Source organism: Phocoena phocoena, chromosome 14, assembly GCF_963924675.1.
Source record: "Phocoena phocoena chromosome 14, mPhoPho1.1, whole genome shotgun sequence".
Taxonomy (NCBI): domain Eukaryota; kingdom Metazoa; phylum Chordata; class Mammalia; order Artiodactyla; family Phocoenidae; genus Phocoena; species Phocoena phocoena.
The window spans coordinates 66,721,173-66,746,644 of NC_089232.1; the positions used below are offsets into that span (position 1 = coordinate 66,721,173).

At 44.2% G+C, this 25,472-nt stretch overlaps 1 protein-coding gene across 1 annotated transcript in view; it reads left to right on the plus strand.

Annotated features, from left to right (window-relative positions):
* Window positions 1-25,472, plus strand: part of ALK (ALK receptor tyrosine kinase) — a 746,244-nt gene that overhangs the window by 199,677 nt on the left and 521,095 nt on the right. Inside the window, exon 3 of the mRNA XM_065890834.1 lies at window positions 13,578-13,692. Within this exon, the coding sequence (XP_065746906.1) occupies window positions 13,578-13,692 (115 nt within the window). The remainder of the gene's footprint in view (window positions 1-13,577; window positions 13,693-25,472) is intronic.

Consider the following 25,472-nt stretch of genomic DNA (forward strand, 5'->3'; position numbering starts at 1 on the left):
TCTGTTGGTCTAACATCCGTTCCACTTATATCCACTCTGGAAGGTCAGGAGCCCAGTGTCTTTACTTTTGGGGTCTCCCTAACAATTAGCAACCCACAAACATGCCTTCCTTCAGTTTTTTCGCCTCATGGGTGAGTTAACCCTATTGTGGATATAATTGCTACTTATCTTGGACAAGAAAACTGCACAGATCTACAAATCTGGAGAGTGAGGAAGCCACAGATAGAACTTCTAGGGTGTGTGCTAACAATTCTTGCCTCCCTTCTGCTTGTTTCAAAGTCTGGAACCCCAGCATACCCCCAGCGAACCCCAGTGTACCTGGAAAAGTAGCTTTGGGATCTGGCTTTCTTCCCGTAACTTTCACATTCTGACCACAGCAACTTCTTAGTAGTGGCAGATTTAACAGTCATAGTTTCTACTATTTGCAAGTGCCTCCAAATTGCACTATATGTAACAAATCTTCATTTTGTTTAGGTAAGAATTTGAAAGCCTCATACCCTTAGGCTGGGTGTGGTCACAAGTTGCTTAGTGGGTAATTTGATTTTTCTACCTATTGTGGCAATGCATTTTATGGAGGAAATGATATGCTACTTATTCACCTGTGTCGGGATTCCAGAAGTCTCTGGATGTGTCCCTGCGCAAAAAAAACCTAGAGTTTATTTACCCTGTGTGAAAGGTTCAGGGCAAAGTGATGCCTCCCCTCGCACTGCTAATCTGTTGCTGAGTGTGAACAATTAGTAGGGAATTGACTTCACCTTCCTACAATGCCTTTCCAGGTCATGGACAGAACCTCCCTAGAGGTCAGGTGCCTTCTTATACACAATTATAAGTAATATAAGCAGTAGTATCCAATTAGCTTATGTTTCATTCATCTGCTCCAAATATTTTTAATTCTCAATCCTGGCTGCTTCTCTTGGGCTGGATCAATACAGGGCATGCTTCCTGATGAGAATGGAAACCTTCGGTTTGCATTTGGAGATAGGGAACTGAGGAAATATTTTCATTTCCCATACAGAAGTTTAATGTTGTGTAGATGCTGCTTGAGTGTAAACTACTCGTATTGAATATAACGTTTTATTCAGCAGGGTTTTATTCAGAGGGTTTAGATTCTTATACACACGTGCTGGTAGCCATCATGTCCCAGTGCTGCCCAGAATCTCCAATGACAGCAAAACCTAGGAAGTCTTGGGGAGAAAGAGTGTCCATTATCTTGGAAGCTACTCCTGGAATCATTGGCAAAGGCAATTCCTCAGAGTTTATGCTCAAACCTTAGAAGGCTCCTCCTGCCACTATGATTGAAGGGGCAAGGGAGGGAGCCAAGCCGGCTTGGTCAGCAGATGTCATCAGTCACGATGAGTCACTAATTCTGATGAGACTTCCGATAAGGCTCCGGTATGATGACAGATGAGGCCACGTATAGCAGTTAACTCAGTCATTTGTAATCATTACTTTGGGGCCATTCAATAACCATCCTGTGAAATTATTTTCTGAATTTCCCAGAGTAGAGAAAGGAGCTGAGTTTCAACCCTTTTCTTGGTGAAGCATCTCGGCAGTTATAAACGCTTGCAGGGAACTTTCTAAGGCATTATCAGATCCAACTTTAAGACCTTTATTTACCAAAATCACCTGCTTTGTGTGGGTGATGACACAGTGTTGGACACACCTGCTCTTTTCCTGACTCTGCCCATGGAGTAAGTCCCGGATTCCTCTGTGGCTAACGTCTCTCTTTTTGTTTCAAAGTGTCCCCAGGGCAAGATGCAGGGTGATGGCGCTCTCTGTCACTTCTCATAATTGTGACTGTGGCCATACCTCTTGGCCCAGAGCTTTCTTCCCCAACAGTGTGCCGTGTCATGGGTGTGTTGTAGATGGCCAGCTGGCAGGCAGAGATACCAAACTATTGAGGCCCTCAGCAACTCTGGGAGGCTGAGGTGGACCAGGTGTGGCTGAAGTCCCACCCTCACCCCAAGCCAGTTGCCTTCTGTTTACCCCAGTGAGCCATACAAATATTATCATTTTCTCTGTGTGTCATGATATAGAAAAAGGTTAGGAAGCACTGACTTAACCTCTTTGATTTTCATTTTCTTCCTCTCTAAGTTGGGATTTTAAAAAATATCTTACACAGTCATTGTAAGGATCAAAGGCTTGAATGCATATGAAGGGGCTTTAAGAGCTGTCATGCATTTATTGGGTATATCGTTGGCCACAGAGAGATAGAACTCTGTCTTTAGTTTACCCTCCTTGACTGTCCCTTTGAGAATAAGATGGAATTTCTCTTTTTAAAACAATCTTTCCTAAGTTATGAAATCAGAGTACTGCATCTATCCTTGAGGTTCAAGCACTGAAATACATTTCCTACAATCTTGTGACTTCTTTAAGGCATCTACTGGAGCAGAAGTTCTTTGCCCCTCTGCCCAGTGAAGTGCAGTGATGCTGAGGGTACACAGCATCCCCTGACTTATCTGTATTCACATCCCAGCTGCTCTCAACTCTACCCAGTCCAGGGTCCCGCCTTCCCACTAAAGACTGTCCTGTGTTGCCTTTGACTGCAGGCCCATGCTGTGGGCAGAGAGCGTCTCAAGTTTCCATGGTTTTAGCATCTGTGCCCCAAGGTGTGAGCTGGCTGGTGCTGGCCCACAGGTCTTCTGGAGATGACGTCTCTCAGTCCTGCAGACACAGATCTCATGGGTGGAGAGGAACTCCATCTCCTCAACAGACCTTAAGCCAAATGCTATCTTTATAAGTAAGTGAAAACCAAGTCACAAAACAATATACTATAAAAGGGTAACACTGGCTTTCTGGATGTGGAGGTATGGGTCATATTTATTTTCTTCTTTAGACCTTCCTGATTTTTTTTCGGATTTTCTGTAGTGAAACAAAGAGTATTTTAAATTATCTTTCTAAAAGATGCACTCAAGATGTGCTGCATGAAGGCAAATAACAGCTCCGACATTCCTTCACACTTGCTGGCTCCAAACTACTGCCTCTGCTTTCAGAGTCAGGTGATTTGGAGGCGGTGCAAGCCAGGAGGCAGCAATGTGGGCCATTGAATTTTCTCTTTTCAGACATTGCTCTGGCAGCTAATTCCAGGGTGCTCATCTGTATGGTGGCAGCATGACTTTCATGTTTTCCCCAAGGTGTTTTATGGCTTTTTTACAGAGGTACTTTGAATAACTTTCAAAGTCTGCCACCTAGTTGTGGCACGTGGGCTCAGTAGTTGTGGCTCGTGAGCTCTGGAGCGCAGGCTCAGTAGTTGTGGCACACAGGCTTAGTTGCTCCGCGGCATGTGGGGTCTTCTTGGACCACGGCTTGAACCTGTGTCCCCTGCATTGGCAGGCGGGTTCTTAACCACTGCACCACCAGGGAAGCCCCATCTATCTCTCCTTTATAACGTGCACCAACCCTGAGATGTTGCAAGGATTTGTGAAGTTGTTGGACTGCTGTCTGTTGCTGCCCCACCACACTCTAAGCTCCTCAGCCTGTAGGCTTTAAGAGAGATGTTTAATTCTATTCACTAATACATCCTAACTGTCAAGGGCAGAGCTTGGCACATAGGAGATGCTCAATAAATACTCATCAAATGAATTAATCTTAGCTCCTTCCCTTTTGGCTCCAGGGCCTTCGGCAAGTTACTTAATCTCTCTGAGCCTTAGGTCTCATTAGAAATGGGGATAATAATCCCCCTTTGAGAAAATTGTGAGATTGACATGGGACAATGGTTATAAAATACCCAATATGGGGCCTGTATGCATAATTGGCACACATGAAGTATTAGCTTTTCCCTTACTTTCTTTTTCATCCCAGAATATTGCATAGAGCAGTAGTTTAAAGGTTTAAGGAACAAAATATATGTCACTCTATTTCTTTCCCCTCCTTCTTTCTTTATTACCTTCCATGGTTAGGCGAGACACAGAATGAAGGGTCAGAAGATCAGTTTCTCGAGTTTTCACTAATGAGATGACTTTGGGTAAAGCACTGGTCCTTCCTGTGTTTCAGCTTCCTCGTATATATGATGGGAAGACATACATAAACAGTATTTACAATCCTTCCCAACTCTCTCACCCTGGGTCTCCGCATAGGAGTCCAGGGTAACATTGACCACTGCTGTTCACAGTGCAAGATGAATGGAAGCAAGAGGGAAATGCAGCACCAGAACAGGGAGAAGCAAATTAGGTTATTGGCTTATCTGTTTTAATTTAAGCTGAGTTTATTTTAGTAATACAGGTGAAGAATGTTTTAAAATGTATCATCATGACAATGCCCTTTGGTAACAGCACAAGGATTTCTGATGTATCTTTCTTCAAAAGAGCCTGAGGGCTTTGTATATACTGTCTCATTAATTCTCAGAGCATCCCTAAAGTTGGATGGGAAAGCACGATGAGTTCAGTTTTAAAGGTAGAGAAACAACGCTTCAGAAATGTTAAGTAGCTAACCCGAGGTCTCACGGTAACATCACTGTTCCCAGGAACCCAGGTCTCTATCTAACACAGCAGCCTGTAGACTATTTTGCTTCCGGTTTCTAGAAATGTGTCCAGCCATGGGTGAAAGGTCTTTGTTCTGAGCAAATGAGTATTTAAAGTGTGGTTTCCTGGAGGATAGACTCTTTTTTTTCTGGAATGAGAGGAGTGACAAGTAGGTAAAGAAGGATTGAAAGGGCTGGAAGTTACTAGAAAGTATTCTGCCCCTCTCCATCTCCCCATCCCAAATGTCATTTCCCTGGACCAGCCAAGGCCCCATTTCAAGGCCAAGCATCAGACCTAGTGGTTGTCATGGAAACAGTGCTGGCTGAGCTTGAGGCCCTGGAGAGCCAGCTGCCCTGACTGAAGGTGTGTGTTTCTAGGTCCCCTTCTTGGTTGACCTGAAGGGATTCTCTAGTCCTCAGTTAGGAGAATGCTTCAGGCACCTGCAATCTGATCGGTGTTTCTTCTGTATTTCACACACTGTCACTGTTCTCCAGGGCAATCAACATCATCTCCAAGAGGTCTGTGTTGAAGAGTGGCATTTCTGGTTGGTCCATATATCAGGGTCTTCAGTCCAATGTCCTATCATGATTCTCACTATGTGACCTTGGGTGGGGCAGTTGTGTTTTCTGAGTTTCAATCTTCTCATCTGTAAAGGGGTTAACTAATGAGACTATGGTAAGGGTTATGAGAGTGAAAGGCCCTGAAAGGCATCAGTAAGTCATAAACCACAGTGATTGTGTAAGTAGTTAGGATCCACTCCTCTACGCTGGAGGCCACGTCTTCTAGTATAAATGGGCCATGCCCTCCCCAGGGCTCACCCTTGTAACTGTCGCTTCCTAACTAGAAATAGCAGGTCAAGAGAAGACTAGTTGTTTATGGATAGTTTGTAGCTTCTTGTCCAACTCAGCCAGAGACTACTGGGCCTGCTGGTGGCAGTTGTCCCCACAGTCACTCCCTCACCTGGAAAGAGAAGGGTCCTTCATTGAGGGACTAGTTCCCTAGGCTGCCTGGGCTCTATGTCGCTTGTGGTACATTAGTTATGTAGTGCTTGGTAAAGCTCTCTGAGATCACAAAATGAAAGGCCTGGTGGCAGTTCAAAGTCTTCCTTTTGATTATTGTTCTAGTCAGTGTATTTTGAGGGGAGAAGATAGGTTCGAGATCACAGTGGAGGAAATTTCATAAAGAGAGTATGAACAAGCACAGAAACGGACCCAGAACACAGGGTCACATTGCCCTGCTAATGGAAGCACTCCGGCCTGGGAGTGCTTGTGTGTGTGTGTGTGTGTGTGTGTGTGTGTGTGTGTGTGTATGTGAAGCATCAGGCTATCTGGAGAGTGATACCTTCTTTGTTGTGTTCTTAGCTTAGTACAAATGCCAATTAGTCTTCCTCTACTACCAAAAGCCAGTGAGTCTACCTGGCCTAGGTAGGTAGGACCAGGGACCAAGCACACCTGGAGCAGGGATTCCACGGCAAGAGGAGACATTGCAGGCTCATAGGCCAGTCAGGAGCTCTTTCTTGGGACACTGAGGTCATCTCTAGATAGGTCAAAATGTAGTGACTTGGGACACAAAATCTAAAGGGGCAACATTGAACGTCATATTACCTTCATTGTCTGGCTTTGACCATGAATTATGAGTCACTGATGGCCTACACAGACATGGTATCAGGGCTTACCTGGGGTCTATGCCCCTGATCTGGCACTGACCTTGACCTTGGGAAGCATATACTACATGACACAGAACAGCAGCCTCCATGAAAAGTTTTTGCTAATTTCTTCTAAATCTATGAGCTTGAGACTTGTGAATGAAATTAATAAAGTATTATACTTCATTGTCATAAACAACCAAGGTAGTTTGAACAGCCTGTTTGATAAGTGGTCTAATGGCACCTTCCTAGGTGGCAATAAGCTGTAATGGTTAAGGAGGAGGAAGGCCCAGTCAAGTTTTGCTCTGGGCCACTCCAGATCCCAGCTCAACTGCTTTGATGGGGCTCCAGCTCAGGAAAGATGGGCAACCTTGGAGAAGGAGGGATTCAGTTTCGGCCTTTAAGAAAGGGTAGAATTTAGGAAAGGAGCAGGTCAAGAAGGACGTTCTAGGCAGAGATCAGCTTGGGCAAAAGATTGGAGACTTACGTGTAACGGAGACCATAGAATGTGAAAGGATTCTGAGTGGGAAATAAGGACGAAAAAGCAAGTAGTGGCCAAAGTGTGATGGCTTCAAATTTACACATTTTAGCCATTTCTGCAGCAGCCTCTTTGTGGTTCCCTTTCTCATTTGGGTCTAATATACCCTGCAGGTAACCAATCCGCAAGAGCTAGAACCATGCTGACAATTTCCTTTGTGTTGCATCAGTATTCCTTAATGCCATGCCTTGGGAAGGAATGCCTGCTTTTATTGACTGACATATGGGGTTCACCGCTGAATGAACTTGGTAGTTATACACAGGTCCTTTGGGGATCGGGTAGAGGCAAGGAACATGTGTTGAAACTATGCCTTTCAATGGTACAAGAGAACATTATGAGAAATAATAATTTTTGCTTCAGGACTTGAGCTACCAAGAAAGAGCACAAACTTTCCTGTCAGGGGGGAGTGGGGTTTAGTGAAAGGTGAGGTGGAGTGGGGGCCTTTTAGTTCCCATTCAGATTCCGCCCTGACACTAATAGCTCCTCTCTGAATGAGCCAGCTGGAAGGAAATGTGAAAGCAAACTCCGCGAGAATTGACTATGTGAACTGGAGAAGAGCTTAGTGAACCGCTAGTTCAGCCCCCTCAATTTCCAGGCCTGGAGAAGGTGTGGAGAGGTCTTTGTGTTTAGGACAAAGGACACATCTGCTAATTCTCCCTCTTTTGTCTGAAAATCACATCTTAGTTTTTCAGACTAAATGAACTGCCTGTCACAACTCCAACATCACCGCTGACTAGTAGTCATGTAAATTCACTGAGAAGGTTTCTGTGGCTGCACAGGTGTGGGATCCACCCCGTGAATACTGAAACTGTTTCCCTGGGCTGCCAGTTCCAGGCAGGAGGCCTCTCCTCTGCACCGGGCCTTGTTGTGCCCGCTCACTGCAGTTTGACATCTGGACAGCTATTTATTTGGTCACATTAAGCTTTGCTTCGTGTGACACAAAATCATTGTAAAAGAATGCATTATTAAGTGTGTTTTCAAATAAGGGGAAAAACTAGCAGGCTGTCACTGATTGTTTTATTGTTGAGAGGAAAATAAATAAGTAAAATGTGTATAAGGCAAGGCAGGAGCAGTTCCAAGGAGCATTTAGAAGAGAAGCATTTTTACATTTTATTGATGGAGGTTTGTAAAACATGCTTGCTAGTGAACCCATGTAAAGTATGTGATTAGCCTGAGTTAAACAGCTAATAAGTACCAGAGCTAATAATTTTCTCAAAGGCTCTGGTTTCATTATTTGACAAATATTTATTGAGTGCCTACTATGTGCCAGGCATGGGGACATAGCAGTGACTAAGGAGAGACACAATAAACAGATGAATATAAATATAAGCAATAATAAATGCAGGTCAAGGTGATAGAGAGTGGTTAATGGGGTGTGCTATTTTCCTATAGGATGATCGGGAAGCTCTCTCTGAGGAGGTGACATTTGGGCAGAGATCTGGATGGAGAGAGGAAATGACCTTGTGACTCTAGGGGAGAGGAGCTTTTTAGGCTGAGAGACCCACCATTGTAAAGGCCATGAGATGGAAGTGTGCTTGGCGAGTTTAGGAATAGAAAGGAGGCCTGTGGGGCTGGAGCTCCATGATCAAGGGAAATATGTTTGGAAATGAAGTCAGAGAGAGAACCGGGGCCAGATCATGTGAGGCCTTAAAGGGCTAGGCTATGGTAAGAAACGTGAATGCTATTTCAGGGCTGGAGTGTCGATCTGACTGCTGTGTGGAGAGCACACTGAAGGTGAGCAATAGGAGAAGCAGGGAACCAGCTGGGAGCTTATAGCAGTTGTCAGGGTAAGAGGTGATGTGGGGAGAGAAGAGAGGGACAAAATGCAGGTAGAGTCATCAAAATTGTTTGATAGACTGGTGTGGGGTGTGGGAAAAAGAAGTTAAGGATTCCTCCTTGGTTTTGACCCAAGTAACCAGGAGAGTTTTGTCATCGCTATCTAAAATAGGGAACACCTTGGGTTTCGGTGGAGGGACATCAAGTTTTTATTTTTGCATGTGTTAAGTTTGTGATACTTACCCAGGAATAAAATGGAGATTTCAAACTGGCAGTTGGACATACATTCTGCTGTTCAGGGGAGAGGTTGGGCCTGGAGATATAAATTTAGTAGTATTAATATATAGATGGTATTTAAAGCTTTGAAATTGGATGAGATCATTTTTGGGAGTGAGTTTAGATGGAGAAGAGAAATGTCCTAAGTTACCCAACTTTTAACAACTATCAAATAATAAAACAGAGATTCCCTCCCCCATCAAGTTTTTTAAAAAGAAAAAAAAAAAAGCTGAGCTTATTTACATGTCAGGAAAGAAATTCACTGAGTAGTTCTCTAAGGAATAAAAGTCAGAGTTTTTTTTTTTTTTTCTTTTTTTGGTACGCAGGCCTCTCACTGTCGTGGCCTCTCCCGTTGCGGAGCACAGGCTCCGGACGCGCAGGCTCAGCGGCCATGGCTCACAGGCCCAGCTGCTCCGCGGCATGTGGGATCTTCCTGGACCGGGGCACGAACCCGCGTCCCCTGCATCGGCAGGCGGACTCCCAACCACTGCGCCACCAGGGAAGCCCAAGTCAGAGTTTTTAAAGCCTTAGGAAGAAGGTTACATGGTGGTCATACTAATTGGAAGGAGTGGGTCTAGAGAGAGGGAGTGGGTCTAGAGAGGGAGCCCATTAGCGAATTCAGAAAGAATCCTGGGCACTCCTGCCTGAGGGTCCTCTTGAGGTTTGTTGTCATGATTGTAAAGTGAGACTTGTCAGCATCTGGTGTACTCCTCCTCCCCTTTTGCTCCCCTCCTCTCCTACCACCACATGCAGCTGCTCAGGACAATTGTGAAGGACAGAAGAAGGAAGTGAGTTGCAGTTGTTTTCAAGGGAATTATTACAGTGGGATTATGATAGTGATGAACACTGGAGTCTAAGCTGAGGATGCAAGGGGGGTGGTGCACAGTGGAAAAAGCTGCGTCAAGAGGTTGGGGGTTTCATTCTGCCTAGACACCCTGTGGTGCCTGGAAAAGGGCTCAGGATATCATCTCCATCTCCCCCACCCCAAAGGAAAAACATAAAACTATCTTATCTGTAACCAATCAGTAATGCCCTCAGTCCAGAATATATTTCCTTACTTTTCTCCTCAGGTGGTCTTGGCCATCACTTGGGCACCTGGAAGCTCTTGCTCCTACTTTCCCCTCTCCTTTCCTTTCTGCCTCTCTCTCCCGGATTCCAAAATACACTCTACTTGAGCCAGCGGGTCTTAATTCACATCTTCACGCCATAAGTCTGTGCTGGTGAGACCCATTTTACTCTGATCCTCACGTTCTCAGAGGGAAGCACCAAAGAGCCAAGTTTTTGTTTGTTTGTTTGTTTTTTGTGGTACGCGGGCCTCTCACTGTTGTGGCCTCTCCCGTTGCGGAGCACAGGCTCCGGACGCGCAGGCCCAGCGGCCATGGCTCACGGGCCCAGCCACTCTGCGGCATGTGGGATCTTCCCGGACCGGGGCCCGAACCCGTGTCCCCTGCATCGGCAGGCGGACTTTCAACTACTTTGCCACCAGGGAAGCCCTTTTTTAAAAATTTTTGTTTTAATATTTGTTTTATTTTATTTTTTTTGGCTGCATCGGGTCTTAGTTGCAGCACACAGGATCTTTCCTTGTGGTGAGTGGGCTCTTCATTGCAGTGCGTGGGCTTCTCTCTACTTGTGGCACACAAGCTCAGTAGTTGCGGCACGCAGACCTAGTTGCCCCGCGGCATGTGGGATCTTAGTTCCCTCACCAGGGATCGAACCAGCGTCCCCTGCATTGCAAGATGGATTCTTAACCACTGGACCACCAGGGAAGTCCCTAAGAGCCAAGATTTTTTCTTGCTTAAATGGATTGCTTCTTATGGCATAGCTTTCCTCTATGCTGGAAACCCCCATTCCCACCAGGGCTGAGGATGGGGGGTAGGTGGTGGAGATGGAGTGTGAAGGGAGCAGAGAGCCTCTTCCCTGCACTTAAATGCAGTACTTTCTTTTTTCTCTTCTAAATGTATGCATATTCTATTAACTTTAATTAGAGCACATTTCTGTGTCAGTGCTTCTGTTTTGGGCAAACAACCTCATTCATGTAGACTGTGTCTTTCTCGGTCCTCACCTTCTCAGGTGAGGAGGCTCATCCTCTTGGTTGATGCCTCCATTAGCTCGCCCAGCCTGATCCGGCAAATCACTATCCACTTCCCTCTGAGGACCATGTGAACCCAACCTACTAGTAGAAATTCTAGGAGTTCCCATAGGGGCGGGATGAAAATGCTTACTTTCTCTTCAGTATTTAACTTTGAAGGTGCCCAAGTATTTATTGGCATTTTTGGATATAAAATGGTTTAAGCTTATGTCTTTAGGAATGACCCACAGTGATGCCCATGGCTCCTTGCTGGGCCATGACTCAGCCCTCAGAGCCCTTCCTTTTGAATGGTTTCAGATATTTTTTTTCCCCTGAATATATAACCTGGCCCTTATCCATATTAAAAGTCATCTGCCACTCTGTGCAAACCCACAGATTCATAAGTGCTTCCTGAAGTCTAGCCCCATCCACTTGGTGCTTCACATCCAGGAAGAAGTTAATACCATTCCCAAACTGTGTGGCTAAGAAAAAATGGCATCATTCTGAAACAGGGAAATGTTGCCTAGACTTGGTCTTCCTGTTGCTTCAGAATTGCTTAAAATTTGAACTATGCTGATGACGCAGACATAGAGATGCCAGTTTTTAATCACATGGGGGTTATTGCAAGGAGTTGGTTGTCAGAGCCTTCTCACATCCCTCGCACTGTTGCCCCATTCTGGAGCATACTCTCATCTCTGACCTTAGCCATTGACTCGTGGGGATGCTGGAGGGCCCTGTAGAGAACTGAGAAGCACCATGCAGTAGTTTGTGGGGGTCCATGAAGGGTGGTGGAAGGAGCATGGGCAATAGCATCAGGCCAATCTGGTCTGTTGACTCTTGTCTCCTGCCTGGCCATGTGGCCACAGTTAGGGCATCCAAGCTCTCTCAGCCTCAGTTTCCCTGGGCTCAAAATAAGGCCCAATAATAGTATTGATACTTATTCACGAGGTTGTTTTAAGAAGTGAATGTAATCATACACTTAAAGCACTTAGCACAATGCCTGGTCCATGTGTGCTCAATTAATATTATTAATTCTTTAAAAGTCTAATAAACTCAAGCCTGCTCCTAAGTAGACGTGTGTGGTCTTGGACCTCACTTCTCTCAGCCCCATTGCCCATCTATAAAACAGAGTTGATGTGAGGGTGAAATGAGATGGCTGCTCTCTGAAACTTACTAACATAATTTCTGACCCCTTTCAGTGCATTCCTCTAAGCCATTTTGGAGAAATGCTGCAAAAGATGTATCTGGGTACTAACCAATTCAGTTCTTATCTCTTTAGATCAGATGTGGGAGAAAAGTCCAAAACTCTTTTCTAGGTACTCAGAAGCCAGCACTTCCAACTCAAATCTTTGGAAGGCAGAAGGAAGAGTGTTTCTTTTAGGAAGGAGAACGTAGAATGCCCATTCTGTTCTAGTGGCAGGAACAAATGGGCTTCACCCAAAGGCAGCACCTGTGGATAAAACAGTAGAGCGGTCTGGAAACAAAAGTCTGCTGTGGCCACTCAGGACAGTTATTTCCTTAAAGTGTGTGAAGAGGGATTGATACTAAAAGAGGGTTGAAGGAGGGTCGCGTGCTGGAGGTGATGTGGAAGAATCTACAAAGCAAATAGGCTAAAAAAATGCTTCTGCTACTGTTGCTTCCTTTTATTCTTTCTCTTCTTCCTCCTCTTCCTCTTTTGTGAAATCAGTCCAGGTGGTTTAACAATTACTGTCTGAGTAGCAAACCAGCCCACCCATGGTATAGCATGGCCTCTTGAGGCCAGGCAAAACTGGCTTCAGTTTCAGATTCCATCATTTGCCCCTCTGAGCCTCAGTTGTTGCATATGTGAAACAGGGATGGTAATGCTTATCTCAGAGAGTCACTGTGAACTTATGTGGGTTAAGAGCCCAGCATGGTGCCTCACCCTTGGAAGCTGCAGAGGAAATTCCCTTCCTTGCCTCCTCCCCACACTCAGTCTTGCTACGTGTCTATCTCCTAAACAGAACTGATTCTCAAACTGATTACATTTTTTTAACAGAAAAAGCTTTGCCTGCCTTAAAACGTTAGCAAATAGTGATTGAGTTGGGGATTTCTGGGAAGAGCTGCATAAGAGCATGCAGCCTGTGTTCATTTGATTTGTAGATATATTATAATTACTTTTCATCCCACAAAACCCACTTGAGGTACTGTTAAGCAAAGGAATAATGCTGCTTTTGCTCCTTTTCTCTCAACCCTTCTTTCTCTCTTGCAAATCAGAAACATTAATCCTTTGTGGCTCCCTGGACTCTTAGTTATGGGAAAACTCATCACCTAGCTTTTTTTTTTTTTCCTGAAAATAACACAATTGTCAAAACTCATAACTTCTGAGTGCAGTTTCAACACTCTCATTGATAAGGCAATAACCCAAGCAAACAACATTAGATGAAATTACAAGTCGGAACATAAAGTAGAGTGGAGGCATTATTTAAATGAGATGAGTTAAAGTTCTCTGTAAAGTTGCACAAATTCTGATAAGCAGAATAGACTTTGGATAGAGCTACTAGGCCAAGCCATTAAGTAGCCTGGCTTCTAGTTCATCTCCCAGAGATCTTTCGCATGGCTTAGGTCACAAGATTCGGACTTCTTCAATCTGGCTGCCCTTGGTAGAAAATGTGCAGTGAGGTCCTGAGGTCAATTCAACCTACTTGTGACTCAGTCTTTTTTCCCCTCATTTTCCAGCAGATGTCATGAAAGCCTTTTATGAATTTTCTTTTATAAGCAATATGAGTGACAGCTAAAAGACACATCCCAAGGGCAAAGATCGGTGTTCTCTTTGTCTTTTCAGGTTCCCGTCAGAGCTCCTTGGAGTCACCAGCAAACCTGCCTTCTCTTCCTCCTGATTCTTTTGCCTGGAATCTGACCTGGATAATGAAAGATTCCTTCCCTTTCCTGTCTCATCGCAGCCGATATGGTAAGTATATTTTGATAGTTATTTGTGATGTACAGTCACCATCTCATAATTAAAGAAGTTGTGAGTTTCAGCTTGTGATGTATGGCTTGTCGGGGAGGAAGTCTTTTGTACCCTTAGTCTCCATTGACACCCAATTTAAGACCATTTCCCCCAGGACTGGCTTCTCCAGACTGACAGCTGCCTTATGTATCCTGGAGGAAGCCAAGGGCTTTGTTGCTGCCATATCTCATCCCCCCAGCCTTTATGTGAGTGGCATTCCTGACATCCCCTTACCAGTCATTAGATGTAATGCTTATTTGCATTTTGACTGTAGCTTTCTAGATACAGGGTTCTAACCCATGAGTGTTTCTAATAGTGATCTCTTGAAGAGAGGATTGTTATTATGAGGGTCTTCTGGGGCCCCTCAAGTGATTTCCTTATGTTTAGGTACCTCCTTAAAAGTACCCAGACGTGTTCCTAGGTATTATTTTCAGTTCATTTGATTCTGCAACAACCTCAGAGGTAAGGAGGCCAAGTCCCATTCCATTTTTAAAGATGCAGAAATTGAGCATAATAAGATCATACAAAGTGGATTTTCTAACTACAAAAGCAGAATTCTTCCCTTCACTTTTTCTCCTAGGGAGCTACCTATGCAGACTGCTAGGCTGAGGCCATATTTACATGGTGTAGCATTCCTCATCTTCCATGTTCATCCTAATAGCTCACAGGAGCTGGCCTCTGCAGAGGAAAGGGGCAGGTTTGGAGGAGAGCTGATGTATTTCAACTTGGACATTTTTTTCTTCTCTTGAACTCCTTTAGGGTGAACCCCATGAGGGCAGGCACAAATCTGTTTGCTCCCCACTTTATCCCATCACATAGAAGAAACTCAGAGGCTTGTGCATGATAAATGAATGCAGAGGTCTTCAGGGATGGAACTCACTCATCAGGCCTGATTCAACTAAGTATTTATGAACCTGGTATACACTGAGCTCTAGATTCCCTTCTGGGCATATTTACCTATTCCCGCCGCTCAGTCTCTGCCCCTGGGCCTGAGCTTTTTAAAGTGCACCTAACAGACCTTCCACCTGCTAGTGTCCCTCTTTCGTAGAGCAGTGAGTCTTGGTTCATATTAATTGTACATTCATTTCAAACTTAAAAAAATAAATGCATGAAAAACCCTAGGGCAGTTTAGAATTGTACTCTGCTGGGATGTTTCCTGCTATACTGCTAAGCCTCCCCGGTTGCACGGGAAGATCAGTAGTTGTCAGGAGATTCCAGATAAGAATTACTTCTTGATTTTATTTAAGCCAGACACTGAGTATCATCTTAGGATAAGGGCAGGTGTTTATAAATAATTGAAATCTTGTCCTTCATACTGTTATTGCTTTGTAAAACCAGATTTGTGATAGAACCCATCTTTGGATAACGTTTTTTGAATTTGCTCTCAAAGTCATTCAGTATCTACACAACTTCTATAAAATGCAGAATGTCCAAAACAGGCTGGGCTGCCTCCTGCATGACACAGAGGACATTGCATTTGTTCTCTCTGAAACATCTAGAAAGAGATTTCAGGTTGAAAGGAGAAAACCACCAGAGCTTATTTAAACTGCTACATGCCCACTGCTTGGCTCTGATACACCTGTTTCCTCTCCCTGGGCCTCACCTATCTCATATATAAAATGAGGGTGGGGTGGCATGCTCCTTGGGCAAAGGAATAGATATGCAAGACTCCTAGGATTCCTTTCAAATGCTCCTTTTAGCCTAGAAGCCTCATGATTTCCCTTCTTGGCAGAGGAGGGAACCCAAACCACTGGTCAGGCCTTGCCGAAATGCTCAGTGAGGGTGCCAAAGTCAGCACCATCATTGCTACCGATTCACAGGGTGAGAATAGATGATTCTTGGTTGGTGGCTCCTTGACTGAGTGCAGTGGTAATCTCAGAGCCTTTTCATCTCTTCCTGTATTTAATTCAGCTGAGACTCATAAGGACCCACCTGTCCCCACCACCACCAGTGTGTGCCTAGTTCAGTGCCAAATGTTAGAGGTGATACAGAAACAAACGTAAGTGAGACTTGCTCCTGCTCTCTCAGAGCTTATTGTCCAGAGAAACAATCCTGTAGGGAGCTCAGCCCGTTGCCACAAAGAGCACCTCTGGGGCACTGAGGTTGAAGACTAGTCCTGAGACACACAGCAGAGCAAACTGAGACTCCTGTTCTCTTAAAGATGTTTGCGGGGCTCAGCCCATATCTCTCTATGAACCAAAGAGGCCAGCAGGCTCACTGGTGGTAAATCCACACCTTTCAACTGCCGCAAAAGACATTTTAAGAAATGTTAACAACTTCATTAATTTTAAGACCTCAAACTTGGGCAGAGAAATTTGACTGGAAAATTGCCACCTGAAGGGATGGTTCTTCAGACAGTGAGAAGTAACCAAGACTCAGCAAGTCAATGCGGGCCCTGAGTGGTGGAGCTTGGTGCCTGGCTGGCTGTCTTCACCTGCGTTCTGGGGTGGAGGTGGGCGGGGACATCTGGAGGGGGAGGTAGGAGAGGGCGGCAAAGGTAGGCATCAACAACCCGACCACAGGCATCATGATAGACAGTGGTGGGCCATCCCTCTCAGGCAAGCTTGTCCAGTCCTGAATTGAGTATGACTTTCTTTTCATGGGTGTTTTATGAGAAGAGATGAGGTGGAGAGAGACTAATAAGATTTACTCAACCCAGTCTGTAATTATCTGCTTGAGGAAAAAATTTGACCTACCTTTTTAAAGTCTCCCCATATTTCTTCTAATTTACGTTGGGGCCTTTTATGTTGTGTAAAATGTATTTTCTTCAATGGCATTTGGTATCAGATTCCAGCTGTTTCTTGTCTCTTGTCTTGAATGACGGGAGCCTGCTAATTTCCTCATCAACAAGCAGAGCTGCACATTCTTCCCCCAAGGCTTTGAAGAAGCTGGGCGGGGGGCGGACATCTAAAGAAAGAATTTGTTTCCTTTTATCATCCAGCTCTGATGCCTTAAGACTTATTTATAGGCTTGGCTAAAGGATTGGACTCCAACTCCCTACCCAGATAAAAACCTGTTTTATTTGGTAACTGCAGGTAGCTAAGAGACTGAGGCCACTGGGGGTTTTAATCACTTTGAGTTCTAGAGCCACAGAAGCAGATGATATCCTGCCCATCTTTAATTCATGTTTGCCTATTCTGGGTGTATGAAGAATCAGATCACCTTTTATTTTTATTTATTTTTTTTTATTTATTTTTTTAACATCTTTATTGAGGTATAATTGCTTTACAATAGTGTGTCAGCTTCTGCTTTATAACAAAGTGAATCAGCTATACATATACATATGCTCCCATGTGTCTTCCCTCTTGCATCTCCCTCCCTCCCACTCTCCCCATCCCACCCCTCCAGGCTGTCCCAAAGCCCGGAGCTAATATCCCTGTGCCTTGCGGCTGCTTCCCCCTAGCTATCTACCTTACTACGTTTGTTAGTGTGTATATGTCCATGACTCTCTCTCGCCCTATCAAAACTCACCCTTCCCCCCCCCATATCCTCAAGTCCGTTCTCCAGTAGGTCTGCGCCTCTATTCCTGTCTTATCCCTAGGTTCTTCATGACATTTTTTTCCTTAAATTCCATATATATGTGTTAGCATACGGTATTTGTCTTTTTCTTTCTGACTTACTTCACTCTGTATGACAGACTCTAGGTCTATCCATCTCATTACAAATAGCTCAATTTCATTTCTTTTTAAGGCTGAGTAATATTCCATTGTGTATATGTGCCACATCTTCTTTATCCATTCGTCCGATGATGGGCGCTTAGGTTCTTTCCATCTCCAGGCTATTGTAAATAGAGCTGCAATGAACATTTTGGTACATGACTCTTTTTGAATTTTGGTTTTCTCAGGGTATATGCCCAGTAGTGGGATTGCTGGGTCATATGGTAATTCTATTTGTAGTTTTTTAAGGAACCTCCATACTGTTCTCCATAGTGGCTGAACCAATTCACATTCCCACCAGCAGTGCAAGAGTGTCCCCTTTTCTCCACACCCTCTCCAGCATTTATTGTTTCTAGATTTTTTGATGATGGCCATTCTGACTGGTGTGAGATGATATCTCATTGTAGTTTTGATTTGCATTTCTCTAATGATTAATGATGTTGAGCATTCTTTCATGTGTTTGTTGGCATTCTGTATATCTTCTTTGGAGAAATGTCTGTTTAGGTCTTCTGCCCATTTTTGGATGGGGTTGTTTGTTTTTCTGTTATTGAGCTCAGATCACCTTTTAAAGTAGAATAACCAAAGTTTCTACCCAGATGAGGCAGAGAAAGAGGATTTTTTTATTTATTGAAAAAAAAAAAAAGTTTGATACTTTGCAAAACTCTTCCATGCCCCCCTTTCTCACTTAAGCTTGTCATAAAATTGTGGTGAGTGAAAATTATTTTATATCCCACTTTTATAGAAATGTAAATTGAGGGCTGAAGACATTTATTAACCGTGCTCCCAAGTTATGGAGCTGGTGAGCATTAGGGAAGACTGAACCCAGATTTTCTGACTTCAAGTCTAGTGCTCTTTCTACCACATCAAAAAGTTAATTCAAAGATGAAGTCCCCACTCTATGGAGAGGGCACTCATTCCCTGGACAATCTGGTGTTTGGACTGAATGACCAATCTGATATCCAAGATGTGGGCAGCTGTAGGACCAAGGCTTGATGTCCCTGGATTGAGACTATCCCACGTAGGCCAGGTAATTCACCTCTTCCTAGACATGGATGTAGGCCCCCCCAGGCACTATGGGCAGTCTTGCCTTCCCTACCATAGACTCTGGTCCCTGCTATGTGTTCAATATACCCCTAGTGTCCATGAATGTGTCCTTATTTTAAAATAGGGTCTTTGTAGATGCAATTAAGTTGAGTCCATACTGGATTAGAGTAGGCCCTAATCCAATATAACTGATGTCCTTATAAGAAGAGAAAACAGAGATACAGACATGACACATAGGATGAACACCATGTAAAAATGGAGGCAGAGATTAGAATGATGCATCTTCAAGCCAAGGAATGCCAAGGATTGCCAGCAACCACCAAAAGCTAGGGAAAGGCATGGGACAGATTCTCCTAGAGCCATCAGAGCATGGTCCTGTTAACATCTTAATCTCAGACTTCTGGCCTCCAAAACTGTGAGAGAATAAATTACTGCTATTTGAAGCCACCCATTTTGTAGTGTTTTATTATGACAGCCCTAGTAAACTAATGTAATCCTTCATCCCTCCAGTCCTCCAGTGTCCAGAACATTGAATCCTGGAAAAGAAAGATTCCTCCTAAAATCTCAGCATCAGGGCACAACAAAGCCATTGTTGGACTTTAAATAAAAGTTCTATTAAAACTTTGTCTGCTTTCAAGCCCATTGGGACCCATCCAATTCAGGGACTGGTGCTTTTGGAAACAAAGAAAGATTAGACTTTTTAATTACTTCCCCTGCTGATGCTACCACCAACACCAGTCTTGTTAATGTATCAATTTCTCTGATTGAAAAGACTGGGTAAATTAAATCTCTCTCTCAAAAAAAAAAAAAAAAAAAAACAAATCAACCTACCACAGAATCAAAAATGGAAAACAAATAAGTCCTCCAGCCCCCCGTGGGATTTGCTTCATAGCTCTGGCAGGAAGTCAGTTTGATCACATTTCTGAAATTACATATTTAATGTGGCTGGCCGTGATCTGCCATTCTGCCCTCAGAAGCCTGGTGTCAGTGAAAAGCAGCTCCACAAGGAAGCATCCCTTGTGGACCACTGTCAGGGCTGAAAGCTTTCTTACCAATTCCTCTGCCCTGATAGGCCAGGCCTTTTTGTGTTCTCTTCCCAGCCCTGCTCCACTGAGCTGGGAAGTCAAGTTCATTCCTAGCCCTTGCCTCTGTATTTTTATCTACAACATGGTAAGCACAAGGCTCTGCACGTATTCACCAAAAAGGCTGAGTCCCAAAGGGGACAGCAGTCATATAAGACCGAGAGCAGGGAACATCTGTTACCCTGAGGACCAGTGACCTGCTGGGAACCAATGAACTCAGTCTGTGGAAATCAAGTGAAAAGCAGTTGGCTCAGGTGTTTCAAGGAAGTACTTGTTTAAAATGCTCCACTGGATCACATCCCTTGCCTTAAAAATAGAGACATATAGACCCACTCAATAAATAACAACAAGTTATCTCTATGTTAATGGCAGACTGAGTGAGGAGAAACAGAAAGGAAACAAGTCAGATTAAAAGATAATAAAAGAATGATTGGGCTACCCTGGTGGCGCAGTGGTTGAGAGTCTGCCTGCCGATGCAGGGGACACGGGTTCGTGCCCTGGTCCGGGAAGATCCCACATGCCGCAGAGCGGCTGGGCCCATGAGCCTTGGCCGCTGAACCTGCGCATCTGGAGCCTGTGCTCCGCAGTGGGAGAGGCCACAGCAGTGAGAGGCCCGCGTACTGCAAAAAATAAATAAATGAATAAATAAAAATAAAAGAATGATTAACTGACACAAAAGCAAGAAAAACAAGTCAAAAGAGATCCATTTAAAATGACTGTCACAGACAAACAGGGAAAGGAATTGACAAAAGGGAAAGAGAGATGAATGGGGGAACAGAGACAGAGACAGACCAACAGATAGACAATGTCTAAAGGATCACTCAGGGTTGTGTGGTCTCCTGGCCTTGTATTCTTCCTCCTAGTAACATGGTCTCAGCTCTCACACCTGGGCAGGTGGCTCCCTAAAGCTTGCTCCAATCTTGAGCAACCTCTTCCTGAGGGTTGTTTCTGCATCCCTACCTATCTGCCTGCATCATTTCCCCCTTAGTGTCCAGAGAATGGGGTAATGTATATAAACATTCTCTGAGCACCAACTGTATGCCTGGCTCTGCTGTAGACATGGCCGTGATAAATACAAATAGTGCAAGGAGCTCTTGAGGAAGAGGCAGACATGCCTGCTGTACGGCAGGTGCAGTAACAGAGGCGTGGCCAAAGCTCCCTGAAACACAGGGAGGGAAAGACAGTTCTGCGGAGGACTTAGGAAGGCAGATGTTCTGGAGACAGACACTGCTGAGCTGGGCCTTGGACCCCAGGCACCACTGAGATCAGTGAGAAGGGCTTTCCAGGCAGAGGGAATGCATGTGCAAAAGGGTGTCCAGGAACAGGTCAAGCCCAGTGACACAGGGTAAAGATGAGCCTGGAGAAACAGTTACTTCTGGGTGTACTAAGGGTTTAGATATGATCTTACATGTGAAGCATAGGTTGGAAAAGGAAGGGCAGGAGGGGAACCTGGGAGAGATTCTGGCTATAAGGTGAGAATGACTTGGTTGCCCATGTGGGAGAGTCCAGCTTGAGTAATTGAATAGATGGAGATCCCATTATCAGAGTAGGGAGGAAGAGAAACATTTGGCAAGGAGAGATGGTGACCGCGACGTCTAGAGGGAGAGGAGAAGATGGTGAGATCTTTGTTGAACAAGTTACATTTGAAGTGTGTTCAGGACATGCAAGTGAAGAAGGCCAGTAGAGAGTTGTAAATCCATGTCTTGGCTTTGAGGAGAGAGGTGTGATAGAGAATGATTAGCATAGGCTATGGTTGAGGCTGTGATTGGACGTTGAAGACCCAGAAGGGATCCAGAAAGTTGCGTTTAAGAAGTAAACAGAAGAAGAGGAGCATGACAAACAGAGATGAAGAAATAGGAAAGATGGGAGGAGAACCAGAAGGTGGAATAGCCACAGAAACCAAACGGGTAAAGAGTTTTACATGTGGGAGTCACCAACAGTGTCGAAGCCACCCAATGAACAAGGACTGTGAGAAGGCCTTTCCTCACTCTGGTAAATACCCTTTCTATTTTACATACCTCCTCCTTCCCCCATGTTTCCTTCTTTCTCATTCCGTTTTGTCCACAGTGAATTTGTTTTTCCTTCCCTTGAACCTGTCTCCCTAGATTCTACCTGCTCTAGCTTGCAAGGCCCAGCTCAGTCCCTGCTTCTATCTCAGAGCTTTTCCTGAGTACCCAGGCTACCCTGAGTCTCTTTCACCTTGGAATTTTTCTTATGGAAAAAGTTGATGGAATTTTTTGTAACACTAGGGTGGTATCATCCCCCTCTTGAAATCTGAGAACATTCTGACTGTTTCCCGAACATCCCAAATTCTCCAAGAATCCCACAGTGTGACACCAACTCCACAAAACCCTGGACTCCCCAGATGTTTCTTATGACTCAAATTACTTTCCTAGTTTGTATTTCATCCTTTTTATGGCCCAAGTGTAAACTAGGTCACATAATAAAGCAATCATGGATGAGTCTAATTTATCCAACCTAAGGTAGAGAAGATGATAAGTGTCACTTTTATCTATCTATCTATCTAATCTACCATCTATCTATTGTACATCCACTCATCCAATGGGTGTCTACAGTTTGCCAAGCTCTTTGCACCTGCCCCTCATAGAGATTCTAGCCTAGTTCACTTTTATCATAGGCCTAAGATGGTCCTAAATGTCCATCTGAATGGTGCTGCTTAAATACTTGTATGATTGTTTTGTATATATGTGCAATACCCCTGGGTCTGATGGACCATCAAACCTAATAGGAAGGTTTACCTGGGAAATAAGGCTTTTAAGCCTGTGGCATTTGTCAAGACTTCTAGAAATGTATGCCAAAATGAGGACATTTTACCGTATGTAAATTTCAAAATAAATAAACAATCAAACATTAAAAAAATAAAATCCTTATTCATTCTTTAAAAAAAAAGAAATAGTCTGCCTGTTATATTTAGTAGAGCTTCTTTTTGGAAACCATATAGTGAGCATTCACACCCCACAGCTGGTGACCAAATTAACCCCAAATTAGAACAACCTGCAAGGTCGTAGCCCTCACTGTTCCCATTTTTCTCACTAGGGAAGGTTATATAATGTCTTTCCACAGCACTTTGCATGTCTGATGTCACACTTTTCTTCATATCTTAGTATGTGTGGCCCTGAATCATCATGATTCCTAGACTATAAGCTCTTAGAGGTCAAGTAATCTGCATCTTGTTTCCTTTGCATCCTCAGTACTTACACCAGTATTTTGTACTTGGTTGGGTTCTTAATAAACATACACTAGATGAAATTGCAACATGTGCTGAACAATCCAGGGGCAAACTAGGAGTATACTTGAGTCTCTCAATTCCCAATCTGGAGCTTTTCTGCCCCTGAGGATCTCTATTTTAGTAAAAGGTATGGATGTTCCCATAAACCCTCTTATTCCTAAAGTTATATTAATTGGTTTCAGGAAAGACGTGTGTAAGGGGAGAACAGTTCCTGGCCTGGGCATATTTTCATTTAGAAGTCAAAGCTGTGTCTTTAACTACTTTGGGTAGGTTGTTTGGTTGTTTGTTTTTGTTTGGTTGTTTGTCTGTTTCCCCCTCAATCTAAAAAAGCATGTTTAGCAGACATGAGTGAGCTGGGAAATTTTTGTTTTGACAGCTTTGGGACATCTGAGATATTGTATACAGAGCATTTCCAACCAGTCTAGAAAGACATGTGTCCAAAACATATGCAGGAAAATGACTGATCAAGAGTGAGAAAAATGAGAGGAAATCCTCTTAAAATGAAATGTTTTGTCAAGAACAATCTCAGGTGCAAAACTTCATGTCAGAAGAGCCCTCAGATTAACAAGACTTTAACTCGCCCATTTGAGTAGATGCCTAGAATAATTTGGTCTGTGAGAAATTCATGGAGATTGTGAGCTGTCAGGGCCCACAGCAGTCTGGTCAAACAGCCTCATCTTACAGCTGAGGAAACTAGGCACAGAGAGGTCAGTGATCTGCCCAGGGCTAGTGGCAGAGCTGAGATTCACACCCAGGCTGCCTGCTTGGCAGAGCCCCATCTAACCCTCCACAGCAGACGCGTGGGTGATGGCTCATAGTTCCTCAGTACTTGGGCTGCAGAGAATTTCCTCACATGTTACTTCTGAGCATTGCTTTACTCATATCATCACTTTAATTCCTTAGATCTCTGTCAGCCCAGCGGGTTCATGCTGCCCTAAGGGTTGCATCAGTGTAGGGTCCGTACCATCCCAGTGTGGGTAAAGTCACATCCAGGCTCAGTCTAGTTGCCTCACCATCACCTGGAGAGCTTCTTAAAAACAAGATTCTGGGGCCTGGGGACTGTAGGATTAGGTATGAGAACCACAGGTCTTTCATTCACCTCCTGGTTGCCTATTTGAATCTCCTCTGTTACATCCAAGCAAGACATATCCCAGCCTCTGTTTGAACAGTGGGGAAGAAACTCAAGTTGAGATTGAGTTGTGGAATTCATTCCCAGCTCTGATTCTTATGAGTGTTATTACCTTCAGTGACTCAAGCCACTATCTTTGATTCTGTTTGTCAGCTGAAAAATGGGAATGGTCATGATTCCTAATTGACGGCATTACTGTCAGGACTGACTGTGAGGACAGAGTTCCATGTGCTGGAGCACAGGTGCTTCACTAATGCTCTCTGAAGAGGATCAGACCCACTCCAGTGAGAAGCCAATAGCCTGCATTTTGGTGGCATGGCTCTATTTGCTAGAAAATATTTCCTTAACATTCTTTAAGTCCCTAACTTTGTCCTCTGGAACCTGAAAGCACTTTACCTTTAACCATGATACTATCTGAGCTAGAATTTAATGCTATGCAGTCCAGCTTCAAAATTCATACAACTACATAAAAATAAGCAATACTAGTTCCCCACCTCCCTGGAATAACCTCATTCCTTCCTCTATTCTTAACAAACTTCTTAGCTAAACCTCTATCATCTGTCAAAATCCTTCCACCCTTCAAGATGCAGCCCAAAAGTTGTCTCCTCCCTGAGCCTGTGATCCTTCAGGCAGAAGGTCTCTCTTGTTCTGTGTCCTCCCGGCTTCACCAGGTCTGCTTATCATGAGAGCCAAGTGTGAGTAAGTCCATCTCTCCCACTAGATTGGGAGTTTCTGAAGGTCACAGGGTTTGTGCTAGGGAAGCCTGTGTTTTGAGATTGGCATCAGGGAGGAACCTCGTGTTCACCTCCAACACACAGGAGATCCTCACCAGAAGAGACAGAAGAGTAAGTGGGGAGGACCATCTTACATGTTCTGAGGTCAAGGCTTCCCAGGACCTACCAAGGCTTCCCAGGGGCTACCACACTACTCAGAGCTCTCCTCCAACCATCTGGTTTCAGGAATGATCTCATCTGGGTGGATGTCATGCTGAGCAGTGTACAAATTACCAAGGTTTTCACCATGCTCTCTGGAGCTGGCCTCGTTCTGTTAGAAGTACCATGTTCTGCATAAATGCTTCATGGAAATTGTAGGCAGAAAACTGGACTGGAAGTCCAATCTGGATTTTGGTCTTAGCTTTCTGCTTCTCCAGACCCTAGGCCATTCCACTTTGGCCAAGTCACTTCACCTTCCTGAGCCTCAGTTTTCCCATCTATAAAATGAGGCGGCTGTTAACTTCAGAAGTTTAATTATTTTCAATTTTCTGTTCTGGGATGAAGAGCCAAGTCCCATTTCTTCAATCTGTAATATTGTTATGGCCACAGATAAGAGAAATGAGAATTGAGCTTTCTGTGCCAATCTCCCACCATTCTGGACATGCATGCACACACATCCTCTGCTGAGATTGTCTTCCGAGGCTGCATTTATATAATTAATTGATTGAAGGAGACTTGGCCCTTCTTCGCTGCAGCTTGATTATAAGTGAGCTAAACAGATGTCTTGAATTGGGCGATTGGTTCCCAGATGCATTGTAGGGGGCAAGCGGTGGGAAAGAATTGAATGATTTCAGTTCTGGGACACCA